Here is a 20,139-nt window from a genome sequence, read left to right on the forward strand (position 1 = left end):
CTAGTCTAGAGGATTTCTCACTTGTGACTGTGGTGCCATCAATAGAGGTGCAAGTCTAATGCAATGGTTGCTACCCTACAAGGAAGAGGACATAAACTGTTATCCAAATGCACAATAAGAAAAAGCGTTTTTTGATCACACAACCATTAGTTTAGGTTGCTTCAAAAAAACTTCCTAAATCTTTGATGTCTCCTAGACTTCCATCGAGGTTGACTGGATGAATCAAGAGTCAGTGCCAGAGTTCCATGACAACATCGAATGAAAAGGCATGAATTTGCCATTAATTTGAATAGGATTACACAATGTTATTGGAGAAAACACACACTGACTTTTGTGGCATTATTACTAGCACAGACTGGTGAAGCTCATTTAGGAATTGTCAGGACAGAATTGGATCTGTTCTTTAGGTGTTTGTATCCTGGGCTACTGGTGTCCTTGTTAGAATTGAGGAACAGATTCTGAAATTTACCAGAATATTTTTTTTAAATTACATTACATCATGAAGCTCAAGCTTGGCTGTAAATACATTTTACAAAAGAATAAAAGTATAAAACAGTAATCAAACTCAATTCCATGTTCTTGATTGGTCTTCACAGTGTAATTGAACATTATGGTAGGTGTTGCAGTAGTAGGGGTATAAAGTAAGAGTCCTGTGCAACCTGAAGGCGCTAGAGGGGTTCTGCTCAATAATAAACAACATTACATTTTATTTATTGTAATACACCTTGTTTTATCCACTGGAGTACCTTTCATATATTTTATATAGTTCAAGTTTCAGAAAGCATATCAATTTTGAAACAGCTGAAAAGTGCAAACTTCGATTTTGACAGCTGCAGTGTTGCAGTAGGCGGTGCTTAAGAAATCGTGGTTTCTTTCATAGGACTGACAGCTCTGAGCGCCAAATTTTCAAACTGTCTTCCTTCCTGGGCGATTTCTGTACTTCTGCTGCAGTCTGCACACAGAACCGGGAAGCGCTTATTGTCGTTTTAAAATTAAAGTTTCAGTCTTTCAAGTATGTCACCTACGCCGAAAAGAGCCTGCACAAGTCCTCTGAACGACAGTTTAGAGACAAGGGTTAAGAAAATATCAATAGAAGGCAATATTGGTAAGTATATTAAAATAAAATGTAAACTAGAGTTTCTCTTTCGATATGAGTTTGGTAATCTGTATCCAGACTGTTATTTTGTCTTACACATAAAATGTTCCGAGTATGACTGTGTTTTTAATTCTCTTAATATAATGTTTTACTGCTTAAAGTGGCAGAGCTGCAGTTTTGTTTCATACATTTATCGTATGTGGCGCCAAATTCTTAATCTATGCGCGGTTTTCATAATTGTAAGATCTTACAGTACCTTAATATGTACTGATTTTGTGTCAACAAGAAGAAATTAACCTTTCTTTTATTTTGTGAAATCAAGTAATTCAAACCAAGGCATTTTTAAAATGTAAAATATAACTAAAGTTTTTTTTTTTTTCCCGAAGGTGCCGCATAGTTCAATATTCATTATGGTGTGTCCGTTTTTTGGTCTTGCAATTTATTTTCAGTCAGTCGTGTGATAAAACATTTCTTAAAAATCATGAATACTTAGAAGATCGAACAGAACAATAAAACAGATACTATTATAAGTATCTTAGAGTCTTTACTTAGAATCGTTTGTGTAGAGAGCTTATGCTTCTCAGTTTGTTTAACTAATACTTAAAATGAAGGCTTTTCTACCATGTAAAATAAAATTGATTCTAATTAATAGAACAGTATGTTGTTCAGATTCCTATACTCTTATAGAAATAAGGCAAATGTGTAAAAATAAATAGCACTGTGTAATAATACACGTTTTTGTAAATTTTCTTGCTCACAGTTAATTGAAATTAGCCCTATTCACAAGTCAGGTAACCACTGTGCACAAAGTAATCATTAAACATGGTAATTGACACATCCAGTTTATGTTTCTAAATAGATATATGTATTAAATAATATTTAATGATTGCAACTTAGTCAATTTGGAACAAATACATCACTATGAAGAAGACAAGTTAGGTAATGTGTCTCTTCTGGCCTTATGACTTAACTAGTCTGGTAACTAGAGGTGTGAAAATGATGTCTAGATGTAGGCTGACCAGTAGATATTAGTTAAAATAGACTAATCACCTAGTGTATCACTATTCCCTTTAAGATCAGCTTGGAGCGTGGTAATTAGTGCCATTTTTGGGATCCTGGGTTAAATTCCAGACTGAAGCACCTTCTGTGTGGAGTGTGCATGTTCACCTGGAGTTTATTCAAAGGGCACCAGTTTTGTCTTCTGTTGTTTTGTCTAGTTTAATTGGTGTCTCAAAATTGTTCCTGTCTCTGTGTGTCGGCTCCATGATTGACTGCTATCCTGTCAAGAGTCTAGTCTTGCACTGTGCTTCCGGATTAGGCTCCAGGTTGCCATGACCATCACCAGGAATACAAAGCTTTCTAACAATGGGAGAATATTCTTTTTCAACTTAGCTTTTCACTTCAGGGACAGGTATTTTATTTTTTTAGGAAATCCCCTTTGTAATGATGGAGGTGTTGCCCATTGTCTGGTTCTGAAGGTTTGAATAACAGTTGAATTCCTGTTTTATTTGATCTGTCAGCTGCAGGCAAGTCCACGTTCGTGCGTCTGCTGGAGGGATACAGCGAGGAGTGGGAGATCGTACCTGAGCCCATAGCTAGGTGGTGCAATGTGCAGACTCAACACAGCGAATATGAGGTGCCCGATTTTCGATTCATCCATCCATTTTCTAACCACTCTATTCAAAACAGGATCACAGGGGAGCCAGAGCCCAACCCCTGGTGGCAGGATACCACCAGTCCATCACAGGGCACACAGAAACAAACACAGATATACTCACACTAGGGACAATTTTCTGAGAGGCCAATTAACCTACCAGTATGTCTTTTGGACTGTGGGAGCAAACCTATGTGAACACAGGGAGAACATACCAACTCCATTCACATAGCACCCAGGTCTAAATCCGAATACACTGGTGCAGTGTGGAGGTTTAGGGAGATATTAAATGACTGCATTTCAAGTTATTTTTCAAGATTGGCGTTGCTCAAGAGTATTCTGGAAGAGGGACCTGTTTTAAGGATATCACTATGAATAGAAACGTCCTATTTAAACTGACAGAATGCACAACTGTAATGGCAATATTCAAAATGGAGTATTTTCTGTATGTCAATGTAGTCTCAAATTCACAGTCGATTAGTCACAACATTTCTGCTAAAAACTAAGTTTGGTTGCTCAGTAATGTGTTATAGAAAGTTTGTAAAAGTGGTATTTTGCAGGGGACCTTGTGCACCAATTGTTCAGTATTTTTAGTGTCTGTGATAGATGCTCCACTGTAAAATGTTCACATTATATGGAGGGCAGGGTGTGCCTGAAGTCTGTAAAGCAGATGGTGCACATACTAGCTGAACTGAGGTGCCTGATTTAAACAGGGATCTCTAGAGAATACACAATTCCTGATATCACTGAAATGTAATAATCTACACCAGGGTTTTCAGCCTGTTTTGGCTGGAACTCCTATCTGAGAAATCCCTCTTAATAAGGTTCCGCTAATTAAATATAAAACCCAGAAATTAACAATTAATTTTAGTAATCCTATATGAAATAAAATTAATATTGAAAAGGCACAGATTGAGCAGTCAAAGTATTACCTTCATCAGAACAAATCAGAAGTTTAATTTGTTTCTAGGGACTCCCTCTCCATGGACCCCAGGGTGAGTAGCAATGGTCTAGCATTATGGGTAATAATGGGTAACATGATCACCTGTTTTTGAGGTGTGTGACTAACCTCTGGGCTTTCCTCTCACATGGTTTACACTGGAGAAATTTCGAGTCAAGTCTGAATGAAAATTAAGTTTTGTTATTGTCTGAATAAACCAATTCCAGGTATTTTAAATAAACTTTGGAAAAATCCTGTCAAGGATATATGAAATGAAACATAGTTTTTGTTTGTTAAACTTTGTCCACAAGCTATAGCGGTTTTGACTTTGAGTTTGTTGTTTGGTCCAGTTGGAGTGGTCCAATGAAAAACACCATCACTTTGCCTTCTGAAGGGAATATCTTGAAGCTTGATGGGATTCTGTCCTAAGGAAAGGAGGGTTTGTCTGTGCTGCGTGAGGAATGCAGGCTGCCATCTGTTGGGTACTTCTGAAACGGCAGCTGCTTCGTCCTGCAGTATTAGGTTAAACACAGCAGCTAAACAGATGGCATAGTTTTGAATAGCTGCGTTATGGTCCAGTCCTCTTCCGGCTCCAGTTATCTGCCTTGGGGTGATCTACAGTAGAGAGCACATCACTATGGATTCAGCTGTCCTTATTCAGAAGTGCAAACCTACCATCTGTTTAGTAGCACCTGAGAAACGCCATAGGAAGTCAGGGACTTTTTGTGGCATCCAGGGTCTTTTGTTAATGCATAACATTTGTATACAGCTTAAATAAACATTTAATAAGGAACCTTTCCAAACACGTGAAAAAATAACATTTTCATTTTCAGGTAGGAAACATCCTTGGAATAAGTGAAAAGGACCCTTGCATATATGCACAGAGAGGAAAAGTATTAACTAATAGTCTGTAATCATAACTGAAATGTGTAAATTGTAATTTAGAGTAAGTGACACACCAGAATCATAGCAAGAGATGTACTTTTGTGAGCTGGAAGGAATGCATTTTGCATCTAAGTAGGCACAGATGATTCTATGTGTTTCTATTTGTAGATTCAATGCATAACTGCAGGCTCATTTTACAGCCAGTGGGCACTCCTACACTGGGAATGCCATCTTTACTGTGTCTTGTAGTGCCAACCAGGTGAAACGTACCATACAGAAAACAAGATGCAGTGCTTTCCTGCACACAAAAGCTTTTAAAAGGGCACCTTTTCAACAGCTAGAGAGCTGCTTTATCACCACAGACAATGTATTTTACATTCTTGCTGAGGGCAGAACAATGTGCATGTGGTATGTCAGTGATCCGTCTCAGAAATCATGCCCCAACAAGTGCCTTCATGCATTTCACATTGTTGACAAAATGCCCCAATGACCAGCTGTCCTTATTTCTGCCTTATGCGTCTCATTAATTCACCAGCGCGGTGGATCTGTATAAAAGTATGTGAATTGCTAGTTCCTTTGTGACATTCCTTGACCACTGCTTACAATTTTGATCAGTGGACAGAATGTAGAGTAATTCTTTGATTCTGAACAAGTGATTTCAGGAAAACAAATTACTTTATTAGATTGCTAACTGGCATGCACTGGATCTCGTGAGTGACTTTGAGAATGTTTCTGACAAATTCCCGGGATCTCATTGGCAAACGGCAGTCACATATTTCACAGTGGGGTAATAAAATACTGTGTGGTTTGAGAATGTCTGCATTGGAGCCATTTTGCAAACTAATTATAACAAGCTTGAGTTAAATGTTAGGCAGCTATTACACTTGTAAAAATATATTGACTTGTTTTATTCCATGTTTTTTATTTATTGGCAACTATCTAACTTTATATAGGTCCTTTGAAGGAAAACAACTTTTACAAGTGAAGTAAAGGATTATTCCACGCTGAAAGGAAAAGAAAAGAGAACATTTTCTTTTCCTTTCAGCATGGAATAAACCTTTCTCTGTTCTTTACAACCTACGCAAACTGACGTGGCTCCCTACTAGAACTGTGCTGTAACTGAAAGCAATTCATACACAAGAAAATGTAGAGATGCACAAAAACAAATATTCACTGCAAAGAAAAAATAAAATAAACAGTAAAATAAATAATACAATTTAATTTATTCCACAGCAAGGAAATTGCCATACATAGGGGTAATTAAAGTATATTAACAGTACATGCACATAATCTACCATAGTGCTTTAGCCCATCACTAAATCTGTGTCTCAGCTTCATGTGTCAAACTTTTTGCAAACCTCTCACAAAGTATCTGCACATTCTTAAAGGCAGCTTTAACCTTTCCTACACACACCATTCCATAGCCTCTGAATTGGCCTGTGCTACTCTGGGCAGAGATGCTCAACAGGTAGTATATAAAGGGCTAAGGCATTATATTTAATGGGATGACAAGAGCTTCATTTCCACAGTTCTAATATATCTGATATAACCCTGCAACTCACAGCTGACAACCCACTGAAGCTCAGCAGGTGTGACCCTGGCCAGTACCTGGATGGGAGAGCTAAGGTTGCTCAGTCATCCTGAGGTCTATGTGGGTCTTAATGCCCCAGTATAGTGATGGGGACACTATACTGTAAAAAGGCACTGTCCTTCGGATGAGACATAAAACTAAGGTCCTGATTCCCTGTCGTCATTAAATATCCCTGGGTGTTTCTCAAAAGGTGTAGGTGAACTCCAGTGTTCCTGGTCAGATTTCCCCCAGGCCTTTCTCAACAATACCCATCTTTGAATTGGCTTCACCCCTCTGTTCTCCTCCCCACTGACAGCTGATGTGTGGTGAGAGTCATGGCTGCCGTCACTTCCTCCAGGTGGGGGCTATACGTCAGTGGTGGTGGAGGGGAGTTCCTATTACCTGTAAAGCACTTAGTGTGGAATGTTGAGAAAAGCGCTGTGGAAGTGTAAGGGATTATTATAGTTTATTTCTTCTATTAACCACAAGGTGGCAATGTCCTCACAAAATACTGAAACAAAGACAGACAATAAAGCCTTTCTGCCTTAGCCACACGCCTTTCTACCCAGAGGCGTGGCAAGAGAATGGCTCTTTGCGTAACTTGAAAAATAGATACTGTACCATTATGCACATTAATCGAAAAGAGCTAAATGCATTCACAAACATATGCATTGGCTCCAGCCTCGTTATTTACTAATTATTGAATATAATTACTTGTTATTTAAATGACAGATGTAAGCCACAGTCTATTTCTGCTTCTCCGCAGAAGTTAGTGGAGTTGTAGGGTTACACACCCCATTTTAAATTGATAATTTCTTAGGAATTTTAAATACCGCTTGTGAGGATCCATGAGTGTTCATAAATTATTGTAGCATCATCTTTTCATTGTGTTCCCTATCCCTACCAGTATTTAATGCACTATGCCTCAGTTGTTTTCCTCCCATCTGTTATGTGAAACCAATGCCTTATTATCTTTAGCTGGTGCCACGGGCCAGATTATCTGCAGTATCCTGTATTGGCTTTTGAACTTCCTGTAAAAAAGTATTGTTTTTCTGTGTTAGAAATATTGCCGGGCTCACTCCTTTGCTGCCATTAAAACATAAGTAAAATTACAGAAGTGAGGAGGCGTTTTGGCCGATATAGCCTATTTGGTGGTTATAAGCATATTGCTACAAGAATCTGGGATCTTATCAGCTGTTTGTTGACGGATACAGCCATGGGTTTCAAACACATGGCTGTATAGCTTGTCTCTTTTTTATTGCATCCTCATATTGTCTGGAAGATGTAAACAATGTGTCAACATCAATACCCATGTCTTTTTCATAAGTAGCCTCTTGTAGCTTAGTGTTTTAAGTTTTGCATTTATAGTTGATATTTTTACTACCTGCAAAACCCTGCAATCGTCTACATTAAACGTTACCTACGACGTGCTTGCCCAATCTTGAATTTTATCAAAATCTTTTCTAAATTCATTTTCTGCAGTTTTCGCCGATCCTCCGATCATCCGATCATCTACAAACTTGCCTACTAACTATAGCAGAATTGTGTGTCATCAGAATCATCTCAAGACTGTTGATATACTGTAAATCAGGTTTTAGGTAACTTTTTCCTGAATGCCAACTACCTGTAACTTGAGAATTGAGAACTTGATCAAAGGCCTTCTGGAAATCTAAATAAATCACAGAAAAAACTGATAAGTTGTCTGTCTTTGTAGCAGAACAAATGGTTCATGCATTGTTTTCAACGATTGTTTATGGACTACCCTACTTGGAGAGCCTCTGAAACAACACTTACGGTATATTACTGTACACATACATTATGAACAGAATTCGGCAGCTAGAATTCTGAATGTGTCTTTGTAAGTGATCACTCCTGTTTTGAAGTGTTTGCACTGCCTTCCTGTCAGGTTTTGAGATCCTTCATTTCGCTGTTGTTCAAGTTTCTACTGTCCATTACATGACTTCTCAGTATCTAGCTGATCTGTTATCAGTTACCTTCCCTACGCACTGCCTTCACTCGGTAGATTCTGGTTTATTATGTGTTCCAAATGTTCGTCTCCATCTCCGGAGATAGAAGGGCTCAGCCACATTAGGCAGCCACATTGTGTGTTTTTGATTCTTGCCTGAAAAAATCTTTTTTTGATCTTCTGTATCCATTTTGTTTGATTTCAGCTTTATATGTTTTCATTGTATTGAATCGCTTTTAGCTGGTGCTGTGACAGTAGGTTTTGAAGTGATTTCTTTTTCTTTTGTGCGACACACAAAAACATTCACCTGGCAACAGACGTGCAATGTCTCTTTCATAAGAAGAGAGGTAACAGTGGGGGACATTTTAAAATATTCTCCTTAGCGCTGTCCTTTTTACAGCAGCGATTGAGCCCAGTTTAACCTGTAAAGTAACAAGTTAGATGGGAGATTCAGAAGCACAAGGTGTTTGCGAGGCTCGAAAAGGAAACTTCTGCCAAAGGCGTAACTTATGTACTCCCTTAACAGAGAATGTTTGCATTGTTCAGTTGGTGTTAGCAGATCTAGGAACAAAGGCAGCTTTTGATCAAGGTTCTTCCTTTGGCTGCAAATGGTACGCTGTTACTCAAGACATGGTGGAGATAACCTTTGGACGTTAAACAGACTATGCAAATATCGATGCAAAGGTCAGTGTTATGACTGTATAAATTCTGTTTTTGGAAGTCGTAAGGTTGAAATAATGGAAATGTATTTATTTCAGTAGGACGTAAAGGTTTATTATTTAACAGTAAAGGCTGTTTCCTTAAGTTCAGTGCTCACTTCAGTTGTGTCTGCTGTTTTCTTCAAGGGCAGAGTCTTGCTGGGGAATGGATCTAGGAGTATGTTGTGGGAACGTAATCCTGGAAGAGTCTCCCACGCACATTCAGTGAGGTTGAGATCAGTTGGCCTTGCAGGCCTGTGAATCAACGACCGAGGGTCCTGCTGACTAGCCTAGTTTGAGGAGAGCTTGTTGTAGCCATTAAAATACAGATCATGTGCTGCAGCTCAAGAAAGGCAGGAGGATGACATGCTCAGATGTTATAACAGTAATGTTGGAATTAGTGAAAAATGGGAAGCTCTGTGTTGACAAATCCCCATATTTTACCCTAGGATCCCTTTGTAGGCGAGAGATGAAGATGGACAGATACTCTCCATACACAGTGTTGACTCTGAAGTTTGTACTATTACTTATCAGACCACATTTGCATTGTTTGATGTTTCTGAAAGTACCCAAGGCCTGACCAGCCTCTCTAATGTGAGGAGTCATGAAGGGACATGAGCAACTCTGCATCTGCCGTAGAGAATATGGTCATGTGCTCCAATTCCTGACAGTTCCCATTGCGACAAACCTTTAGTGGCTATTAGGAGCATGCAGAGGCAGCTGTCCCCCAGCTGCTCCATGTCATTCTCAAGACAACATATCATATTGGTCATCTGATGCTTTGGACTCCATGATCTCAGATGCTATGAACATTGACAGTCTCTTGGAAAAAATTATCTTTTCCATCTGTGGAAATTTGCTATCTTTATCTAAACTTCATAATCTGTTTAAAGCAGAGGATGTAAATTTGCTTGCTGTTATACAGACTGGAACTTCAGTAAATTTACCGTAGGTGCACTGCAAATATTTGCAGTAAAACTAACTGTACCAAATCAGACTGTCTTATCTTTTTGGCACTAATGTTTGGCACTAATATAGTACAGTATTCATGGAATGGGTAATGTAATTTGAGTACCTTAAGGGGCATTTTATTGATTTAAACTGTAAACCTTCACCTTTCCTTATAACCACCAGCGGTGAATAATGTACAGTGGTGTCCCCTGTGCTGTTCTAATAGACTAAAAAAAACCTATAAAATATATTTATGTTTATATGGTACCATTCAAATGTTTGGAAGTACCATGTACTGGAAGTTTAAGGGAAGAGACAATATTCTTCATTCCCTGGATTTGTTCATATCTTACAGCTCTGAGTCATAGAAAGTATTTCTCTAGATATTCACGTGCAATGTCCTCATATGAAAACAGCCTTCAACCTGATGTTATGTGTTTTGACATTCAGTGAGAAAAAAAAACCCAGTACAATTCAGCATTGAATGATCGTGGGAGCATTACCCTGGAAAAAAAATAATATTCCTTAATGATCCCAAGAAAACCTTTAATTATATACTGCACAGGTTTCATCTAAGTGAAGCTTATATAACTGTACGTCTGTTAAATGGTCTTTCTCTTTACTCCACCTCATTTATAGAGTGCCTTAAGATATGTAAGGTAACACTGTGTATTTAATTTCTTTAAAAAAGGAATTAACAACGTCTCAGAAGAGTGGTGGGAATGTCCTCCAGATGATGTATGAGAAACCAGAGAGATGGGCCTACACCTTTCAGACCTATGCCTGCATGAGCAGAGTGCGTGCACAGCTCAATTATCGGAATGGAAAGCTCCTGGACGCTGAGAACCCAGTGCAGTTCTTTGAGAGATCGGTTTACAGTGACAGGTACAGTATACAAGGCGGATGGACTGTGCTAGTGTTCTTCCCCCTCCTCTGTGCACCATGTTCTGTCTTACCAATTTTAGTAAGCCACGTGACTAGAACGTCACACATTGAGTGTTTTCACAGGCTTTGAACTAGTGCCTGTTTCTAAGACCTACGGTATCTGGAAGTTACTGAATCATAGTTGGCCCTGTCATTTTAGACACGATTCAAGCCTCTGTCTCAGATTAATTCAAACGTTTGACTTGCCCTCCAAGACCAAATCAAAAACCCAGTGAAGCCTCTGGTAAACAACAAGTGTGTTGTTATTTTGTGATCAGTTGGTGGGTAGGCAACTAAGGTAAATTTTATTTTTATCTGACTTCTGCAGTGATTTTTCCAGCATACAGCATTTAAAAACATAGTTGTGTTGCGTGCTATCTGAATTGATTTACTTAAGTCGAATTATAATGCTGTGTGCACATGCCATGATGTGTAATCTCAAGCCAGGGTATTCAGAGGAAGATGCTCAAATGCACTGCAGAAGTCTGAGTATGTCAAGAAGTACGAAATGAATCATATATCTGTAATATTTTATAATTATAAAATATAATATAATATATATTTATTAGTCCAGTACCTGATTTGTAACTTTCAAATATGATCTAATTCTATCTCCCAAGCCAGCATGTAGTGAAAAAATCCTGTCTCTATGCTACTGACAGTGAGCACATTAACATGGTTAATGTTAACAATTATAGATAACAGAAAATGTGCACATTGTTTAAAACAAACAATATTAAAATCATAGATAGCTGTCCACTTCTTTTGGATATATAAACAGTATACTGCACAAAACAAAACTTTCTCTGGAAAATGCTGAAAGTCCCTGACCTAATCAGCTACAGAAAGTCAACTCTTAACATTTTTTTTTTCTCACTTAGCAAGCATTGTTCAAGAGTTAAATTAAAGTTATTATCTTTTTTATGGCTATTAACACTTATGTTTATACCATAATTGTGGATCCCCAGCTTTAGTTCAGAAAATGATTTTCAGTAGTGCCTTTCCTGTTGTAACTGGTTTAAGACATTTTTTTTTCAGTGTTTCTTGGCATTAGTAAAATTGTTTCAGAAAGGGTCATGTTCTAATAAGTTCATTTTTATGGCTTTTTTGTTACACATTAACACTTAAAAGGAAAGCAATATCTCTGAGTTAGTTACCTATTCCAAAGTATCATTTTTCCACTCAGTCAGATCTTCCTAAACAAGAGTAATATCGTAAGTGCAGCTTCCTGTAGAACTGTTTATTGATCAGTCATGCACCCTCTCAGTCTTCCAAGACTGCAGTCCGTTCTGTTCCAGACAGAACATATACCTTGAAATACTCATCTTTTACGAAACATACAGTAAGAACAGGGTGTTAAATGTTTATCTATTAAACCACCTGCAGAGGAAAAAGCAGTAGGTTGTGGTTTAATGTGGTAAAACAAAGAGAATAAAGAGATAGTTGAGCACTTGAATACTGAAGTAGGCTAACTTTGTTTTATGGCACTTGCAACATCCCAGATATACGTGTCCTGTCTTTTGTTTTTTTCAGATACATTTTTGCTTCTAATATGTATGAAAGTGAATGCTTTAATGAAACTGAATGGGCTATCTATCAGGACTGGCATACATGGCTGCACTCTCAGTTTGGAAAACAGCTTGCGCTAGATGGAATTATCTATCTCCGCGCAATTCCTGAGGTAAGGGAGCACCTGGAATTTCACTTTATTTCACTGTCTTAGAATCCAGTAACCAATATCCTCAGCGTTTTTAGACACTCAGTGTAAAATTCAGGGTCCTTTTAGGTAGGCTCTGTGAGGCAGCCTGCTTTTATTCTGGTACAGGGGGATACAGGCTGCCCTCAGCTGTACATTTGTTGTGAGCAATATTGGCGGGAAGGGTGTCATTATGCTCTCTAATGGAGAGCAGTCAGTATTGCTTGTCCTGTTGGGCATTCCTTTGAGGCATGGCAGCTTTCCTCTGGCCTGTTGTCATGTGATATAAAATACATGCGGCATTTGACAACAATCAAAGGTCTCAGACTATTTATTATGGTTATATAACTAGTCCTAGGTTCATTGTAGGAGTGTTGTTTTTATTTTTGAAACCCAGATGTGCTTTCAGTGCAGGGTTTTAACAATTCAGGCCTCAGCACACAAAGGAAATTTAAATTTGTCCAATAAACTTGCACACTAATTACTTACATCATAGGCACTGTATTAAAAAAGATTATTGTTATAAAGTGCTAGTCATTATTGTTTTAAATAGTGTGCTGCATTATGATCATAAGAAAAAGAGGGGGTGAAACAGTGATCTCAAAGTGAGAGTATGTAGAAAATTATATATTAATGATTATTTATAGTGCTTGGTGTTTGCAAATTTGTCAATTGTTGTCACTATTCAATATTAGAAATGCATGGAACGACTGCATGCACGGGGCCGAGAGGAAGAACAAGGCATTCCCCTGGAGTATCTGGAGAAGCTCCACTTCAAGCACGAGAGCTGGCTTCAGCATAAAACCATGCGGTGAGACCTCTATCCCTGCTGCAGAGAAACATCCTCCCAGCTGTGTGGTTTAGGAGTTCATTTAAAACTTCAAAAGCAACACAGTCACAGAGGCACTGAAATCCCTATTGATGTAGATACTGTAAATCTCAAGATTCTTGTTTTTAACCATGGGTATTTTTACTTGGCTATTTTTTGTCCATTGTTGTGACAAATAACATACAGTATTTTTAAGAGTACCTGTGTACTTTTAAGTGCTGCTTTTTTCAACCTCTGATATTTGCTATAAGTACGAAATAGAAAACCTGCATGGTGTTGATTACCACTTTCTCGCCTGATCAATACTGGGATGGGAGACCTCTAAAGAATCTCATGTTACTGCTGTTAAGTGGGGCAGGAGGGTTGGTAGGTAGTACTCTTTCATCTATACCAGACCTTTCAACCCAGTTCGCCCTCACTTTGACAGAGGACACTGTGCTTTAGGAGATACTGTCCTTGAGATGTTAAACAGATGTCCTGATTATGAATCCCATGGGACTGTAAGATTGGGTTATTACCCTGGGCCTGGCTAAATTTCTCTCCGGCCTTGTGCAGTTGCTCCTTCTTAAAGTTGTCCCTTAATCCGATCGGTGTGACAATTTCTCACTAATTGTCATGAAAAATTACATGAAAATCCCTATATAAGTGCAAGGAATTCTTCTTATTAATAAGATTCTGTGATGCATTGGACAGACTTGTATACATATTCATGTTGACACACAGACACTCTGTGACTGTTTTATCACAGAGAAGGGATTGGTGCCTTGTGCAGTGAGTGTTCAATTAAAGTTATACAAGAGCTTGAGTTGTAAAGTCTCATAACAAGGGCATGGGAGAGTGTGCCAGAAAGTGTTGCTTAGAGGTCTAACTTGGACGTTTTACTTAGAATTATAAAAGCTATCACCATGTACTGTAAGTGTAGAATGATTAATAGAGACTCAATTGACCATAGAATCTAGGTCAGAGCAGTTTGGTTTTTAAATTGCATTGGCTTGGTGCAAAGATTCCGCTTGAAACAAATAAACCCTTATTAAAAATTGTATGGTTTAAGATGAGTAAAGTTTAGTAAAGCACAGAGAAGTTAAAGTAAGAATATGGTAAAGCTGCATGAAAACTGGGAAAGTATGATAAAACGAATATATATATACAGGTACTGTATCATGCTGTAATAATTCTTCTGATGGTACATGTATTTCTGGTCTCATTGCTTTTAATACTCTGCTAACCTAGGTTATAGGATCAAAACTGCAATCAGTTGATGAAGGTCATAGGCCATCATGAACAAAGCAGATCTCTAAAATGACCCTTTGTGTTGTTTAAAAGTCAGCCTCTCCTGTTCACAGCCTTTCCAACACTTTGTTACTGTGCCAATGACTGATTCAGTGTTCGAGTCACCTGCTGGGAAGCATTCATGAAAGCAATTAAAGTACTTTAAACAAGAATATTTTCATATTTTCCTCAGGAGAGTTTTCAAGTAAATAGGTTTAAAGGAATACAATCTTTCTTTCCAGCTTTTTAAATGTTGTAAGCAGAAAATTAAGCAAAGAAATGAATAGCAGAGGAAGACAGGTCCTGTTCTAGGGAGCAAAAATAAATAATGCTCTGTATTATGTACATGCATCACACATTAAATATTGCCAGAACATTGGACTGGTTAAAAGATTTTAATCAACACATGTTCAGAACAAATGATGATATTAAAAAAAGATTGTATTTATTTCTACAGAACTCTAACTTATATTTTAGAATGCCAGGCAAATTGTATTTTGTGTGCAGAAAATCTGCTTCAAAGCAGATTTGTTAAAACATTTCAGATACAACACATAGGACTCTATGCTAAATATTATTTTTGCCCTTAATATTTGTAATAATTATATATTAAAATTCAAATTTAATTATAATATTTTAATAATAATGATCAATAATAGTGATATGACCGAATGTTAAATTTTAATATTTTAAGGAAACTAATACTTTTTCAATAATTAGAGGTATAGAATGGAACTGTGCTCCTACATTGGACAACAGTGCTCAGACTGCACTGAATATTACACTCCCAACTCCCATAGAGAAAGCAAGCTGGTGGTCTACCATCATGTCCTCTTTAAAGACTCTGTAGGTGCTTGATTAGGTTGAGTTTTATGTGGTTTTAGTGATGTGGAGAAGAGTTTTTTTAAGCACACCAACTGTGTTGCTTTTTGAAACATTAAAGTGCTATTATAAAAAAGCATATAAAACATGCTACATGTGAAAACAACATGTTCATCTATCATTTCAGAATATTTCATAGGATATTTTGTTTCTTAATTTACTGCATATATTGTTAACAAATAGGTTTTACAGGAATTTCTGTTAAGTGAAAGGTTTAATGCTCTGTTATATTCCACAGGATATTTTCTTCTTGATAAAATTTGCTGCTAATAATGAGGAAATCAAAACTCAAGCTCAAACCACAAGCAATACTTAACATGTCAGTGGCAGACCCTTGGTCAGAATTTGTACCTTTACTCAATACAATGTTAATTTCATAATACAGTATATTACACTAAATTTTGATGACTATGTAGAACCTGTCATTAGGACCTGTCAGGTTTAGTCAACAGGCTATAAAAATCCAAGGACATGATACTGTTTTTAAGAGTTGTATAAGAACACCTAAACAATTTAATATTTGTTTTCTGCAGCATGGATTTTGACTACTTGAATGATGTTCCTGTCTTGACTTTGGATGTAAATGAAGACTTTAAAGGCGATAAAAGAAAGTGTGCCACTATGATTGAAAAGGTATGGAAAATGTTTTTGTGTTCTCTGGGCACAGTTTATCTTTTGCATCTGTATTTTTGTTAGCATAGAAAAGAATGGTCTTTGATGTCAGCTTAAACATGTCTGAAATAGGAACCCTTAAATTGTCTTTGTGTCAGAGAACAATATTATGAGTAATAATATAATTCTGTTTTGAGAACATGCTGCTCGAGGTGGGGAAGACACGTGTAAATTCCCTGAGTGTTGTTGTGGTTCCATACTTCATCTCAGTGTTAGAGATGAGATCCATTTCAGTAGATCTTGCCAAAATAATGTTCCCAGACCCAGACATTCAGTTGAGACATATTGAAAGCTGGGTAAATCCTGCAATATCTAAAAACGTCTTAGCAGAGCTAACAGAAGCTTTTACCACTTTTTTAGGACTTTGGGATATAAAGTCCTATATATGAGGCTTTAATGTTTACCAGACAGACACACATACCCGATCACAGAAAACTGTCCACTGTTTTTTTAATGTCTCTGGGATATGAAAAAAGTGTTGGTGTACACTGAAATTACTGCACAGGTGAAAACATCCAACAAGACAAGTCACAAATGAGCCAGTTCAGAACCTTGTCCCCTTTCTGAAAAATATATAGATAAAACTGAAAGTTCTCTGAAACCAATTCTCTATTATTGTAGCTGTTCTTAGAATTATAAGTTAAAACTGTAATTCAGGTGGTACTTTAAGTCATAAAACATGGTTTGGAGTTCAGCCAGTTGTTGAGATCTAAAAAGTGATGTTTGGAGCATTATTTATTATAGTTTAGAACCATGGCCTGCATCATTTAATAAGGAGTGTTTTATTGCCATAACTCCACATAAACTATCATTGTGCTCTATTCATCAATAATAGCTGGCTGCTCTCTTAATGCTTTTTCCACAGCACTTAAATATAATTTCAGGTATAAATGTTTGTTTATATTTATATTTCAGTGAGTGCAAGGACTAAAGGTGATTTCAAATGAGCAAATAAACGAAAATTTACAGTTAAATAAGAAAATTGCTATTAAAAGATTAATAGATCTGAAGCAAAAACAGACATTTGTACCTCCTACAATTCCTTGTCATTGCAGGACTGTGTTGCTGTGTTCATTGTGTGTGATGCTGAATTCATTTTCACAAATTATTGTAACGGAACATCAATGTCTGGTTGTGTCAATATTAAACTTGCATATGCATTCCTACCTATTGGTAACTCACAGCTCAATAAGAAAACTGTAACAATGTAAACACTAAATTTCAAATTGAACAGATCTCTTAAATATTCAGATATACATAGAGATACAGTTACATATGTAAAATCCTTCCTATGCAGAAAGTTCTGCAAAAACAAGCCAACTTGTACATTACAATTCTAGAAATGCATATCCAAATGCTACGATAAGGAACATTTTCACAAGCTCAAAATTCTCAAATTCACTAAACAACAGCAAACTGTAGGTTGAATACTGAAGTACTATGCTGTTTTAGAAATATGGGGTGAACCATTTATAACTTGTTAAGTTTTACATTTTTGATAAATTGATTTACTTTTGGTATTGTTAATTTATATAGTTGATACTTTTGATCCGAAGCAGCTTTCCTTTGTACGTGTGTGCATTTTACTGAAGCAATTAAAGGGAAATAACTTGCTCAGTCATACAACAACAATGCCATGCCTGGGATTTGAACCCACAACCTTATAGTTACTCTGCTTTTTTGTGATTTACAATGTTTATGTTGCAATAAGGAATTGTAAAATTATAGTTGAAGAGTAATATATAAAGTGCAAATGGGTAATCATCATGTTTTCATAATTTCAATGCTAATTACATGTTCCTGTCCATTAGGCAGATCCCATCTTGTTTGTGTAAAATTGTAAATTGTTCTGCAAAATGTTTCCCATAGAGAGTCTTTTTTCTTATAATGGTATGATCATTATTTTACAGGTCAGTGAGTTCCTGAGCACTTTATAGACTGAAGTGAATGTCTGCACATCAGCTCCTTATGAATTCTGTGAAGAAAAGATGTACTGTATTTGCAAAGATGTTTGGTTGAATCATTTATCTAGTATTTGAAACTAAAAGTTAGGCATTATCTAATTAAGTAATCGGTTGTTGTTGTTTTGTTCCTTTTTGTGTCATCTGTGCTGCCAAGTTTTTTTTAAAGATTGGCAGACTTGTGTTTTCTGGTGTATGTGATAACTAAAGGTATCTGCAAAAAAAGATTTTTATATTTGTATGATGTTTTTGCATATTATAACATTGATGTAAACAGCTTGCTTTATTCTGAATGAAAATGAGAAATTACTTAAAATATACCATGTAAGCATGTGATACCTAGAGTAACAGAAAGTATAAAACCAGTGATATAAATCCCTGTTATTTTTCTATAATCATGTGTAAAAGACTTGATCTGGACTACTTGGAGAAAAAGTAAAATTGTTTCATTAGAACTCCTATTCAAATTTCAAGTGTTAAACTTGTTCTATTAGGTCTGAGTCTTTAAAAGAATCCTTGTAGTTCTATGACTGGATGGATTGATAAAAAGTGCCATTGTAATGTGGATTCCAAAATGTTAGAAGAACTGCAATGTTTTACGTTTTCTGTAGTAGATTCACAAACACAGAACTTATTAAATTAAAATGTCAAAGCCTTTTGCTAAAGAATAAACGTCAGTAATTCGTTTTTAAAATAAATGTTGAAAGTATAAGTATTAAATGTATGTAATGTACATAATTTTCCAGTTTTCACTGCCTGATCAAACATGCTGTGCAGTAATATTACCCTTGGTCTGACTTTGCATTAGAAGTGACACTAATAGAAAAAAGTAATTCAAACAATGCACTGACTTTGAATGGTATTTTGAAAGATTTTGAAAGCTAATATAATCAAATGAGAGAAGTGAGTGGCATGTGACACTTCAACAGTGTGGCACTGAAGGAGTCAGGAGTCATCTGCAAAGACCAGCTCTGCTTTTTCAATAGTGGTTTTAGTGAAATTATTCGAGTGGTGCCTGATTTTCCTACATTGTCTGACATCATCACTTTGAAAATGGACTTGAACTGCATAACTGGGTTTATTTGAATAGGGAATTCTGTATGATGAAGAAACTCCATAGACAAGATTAGCAAGTTTGAAGAAAAACACCTGAAAGAGACAGGTGATTTTGTCCACACAAGGCACAGATTCATTACCTCTGTACAAAGGGAGGCACTGTACCTGAAATATCAGTCCCACCTTTTTTGCCAGTTGTGAGAATAAAGTGAGCTTGATTCTAAACAGCAAAATACGATTGTGTTATTGTATATGCAGTTCGTTTTTATCTTGACAAAAGATACAAAGGAAAAGCAACATTTAATTTAGGAATGGACAGGAACTTAGGGATATTAGTTATACTTATACAGTTTATACAGGGAAGCAGCATCAGGGAGAAAGCTAAAAAAACAAGCAGAGGTAAATTCCACACTGAAAAGTTGAAATAAAGAAAAAGAAAAACATAATTACAGGTGTAAAGGCTTCTTTGGTATTGAATTATCTTCTGCCTTTTCCTATGCTAATTGTATTCACATTAAATATATTCAGATAACAAGGTTCTGGTAACTGTCTACTGAAGGGGGATCAAAATGCATCCGAACAGTCAAGTTAAGAACAATTGTTGGCATTAAAGAGAATCTAATTTTACTCGAGTCATGTGTTCTCCTGTGCCATTTGTCATTTTCATTGGCAACTGTTGAAATCAGTTTTAACTTGCTTACAGGCCTGAATGGGCATGTGTACAGATGGAACAAACTATTGGATTTATAAATCTCAATAACATTCCCTAATCTGTGACTCTTGTAGAAGTTTAAGTATCATGAAGCAGATATCAATCCCAATAATTCACAACTGGACCTAACTCGGCTCTGGGCTCTTCCCAAGAGTAATGCCTCACCTTATTAAAACTGTGAATATTAAATTATTCTCTCTGATACTTAGAATACATTTGTTGATAAACTGAATCTGCAATTGTGTGCTACTGATATACAGCATTTCCTTTTTATTGCTCATAATGCATTTTTTCCTGTAAAAGGTTTTTAAAAAGTAATTCTGCTACAAAAAAGTCTGTAAGACACTTGGGGGTGCGATTATCACATAAATTATAACC

General features: G+C 36.7%; 1 protein-coding gene across 1 annotated transcript; it reads left to right on the top strand.

Moving 5' to 3' along the window:
• Positions 1–928: 928 nt before the first annotated feature.
• Positions 929–19,681, top strand: dck (deoxycytidine kinase). The gene is made up of 7 exons (XM_006627128.3): positions 929–1,105; positions 2,617–2,732; positions 10,452–10,645; positions 12,218–12,365; positions 13,076–13,191; positions 15,894–15,993; positions 17,943–19,681. The coding sequence occupies exons 1-7, from the start codon at positions 1,015–1,017 to the stop codon at positions 17,967–17,969; spliced, it is 792 nt and encodes a 263-aa protein (XP_006627191.2). The 5' UTR covers positions 929–1,014; the 3' UTR covers positions 17,970–19,681.
• Positions 19,682–20,139: the final 458 nt, after the last annotated feature.

This window comes from Lepisosteus oculatus, chromosome 3 (genome assembly GCF_040954835.1).
Source record: "Lepisosteus oculatus isolate fLepOcu1 chromosome 3, fLepOcu1.hap2, whole genome shotgun sequence".
Classification (NCBI taxonomy): Eukaryota; Metazoa; Chordata; class Actinopteri; order Semionotiformes; family Lepisosteidae; genus Lepisosteus; species Lepisosteus oculatus.

Bases quoted from the DNA above. Each gene is read 5' to 3' on its own strand.
- dck (XM_006627128.3), top strand. From the start codon at position 1,015: ATGTCACCTACGCCGAAAAGAGCCTGCACAAGTCCTCTGAACGACAGT. The intron at 13,192-15,893 runs GTGAGACCTCTA...TGTTTTCTGCAG, and splicing joins CTTCAGCATAAAACCATGCG to CATGGATTTTGACTACTTGA. The intron at 15,994-17,942 runs GTATGGAAAATG...ATTATTTTACAG, and splicing joins GTGCCACTATGATTGAAAAG to GTCAGTGAGTTCCTGAGCAC.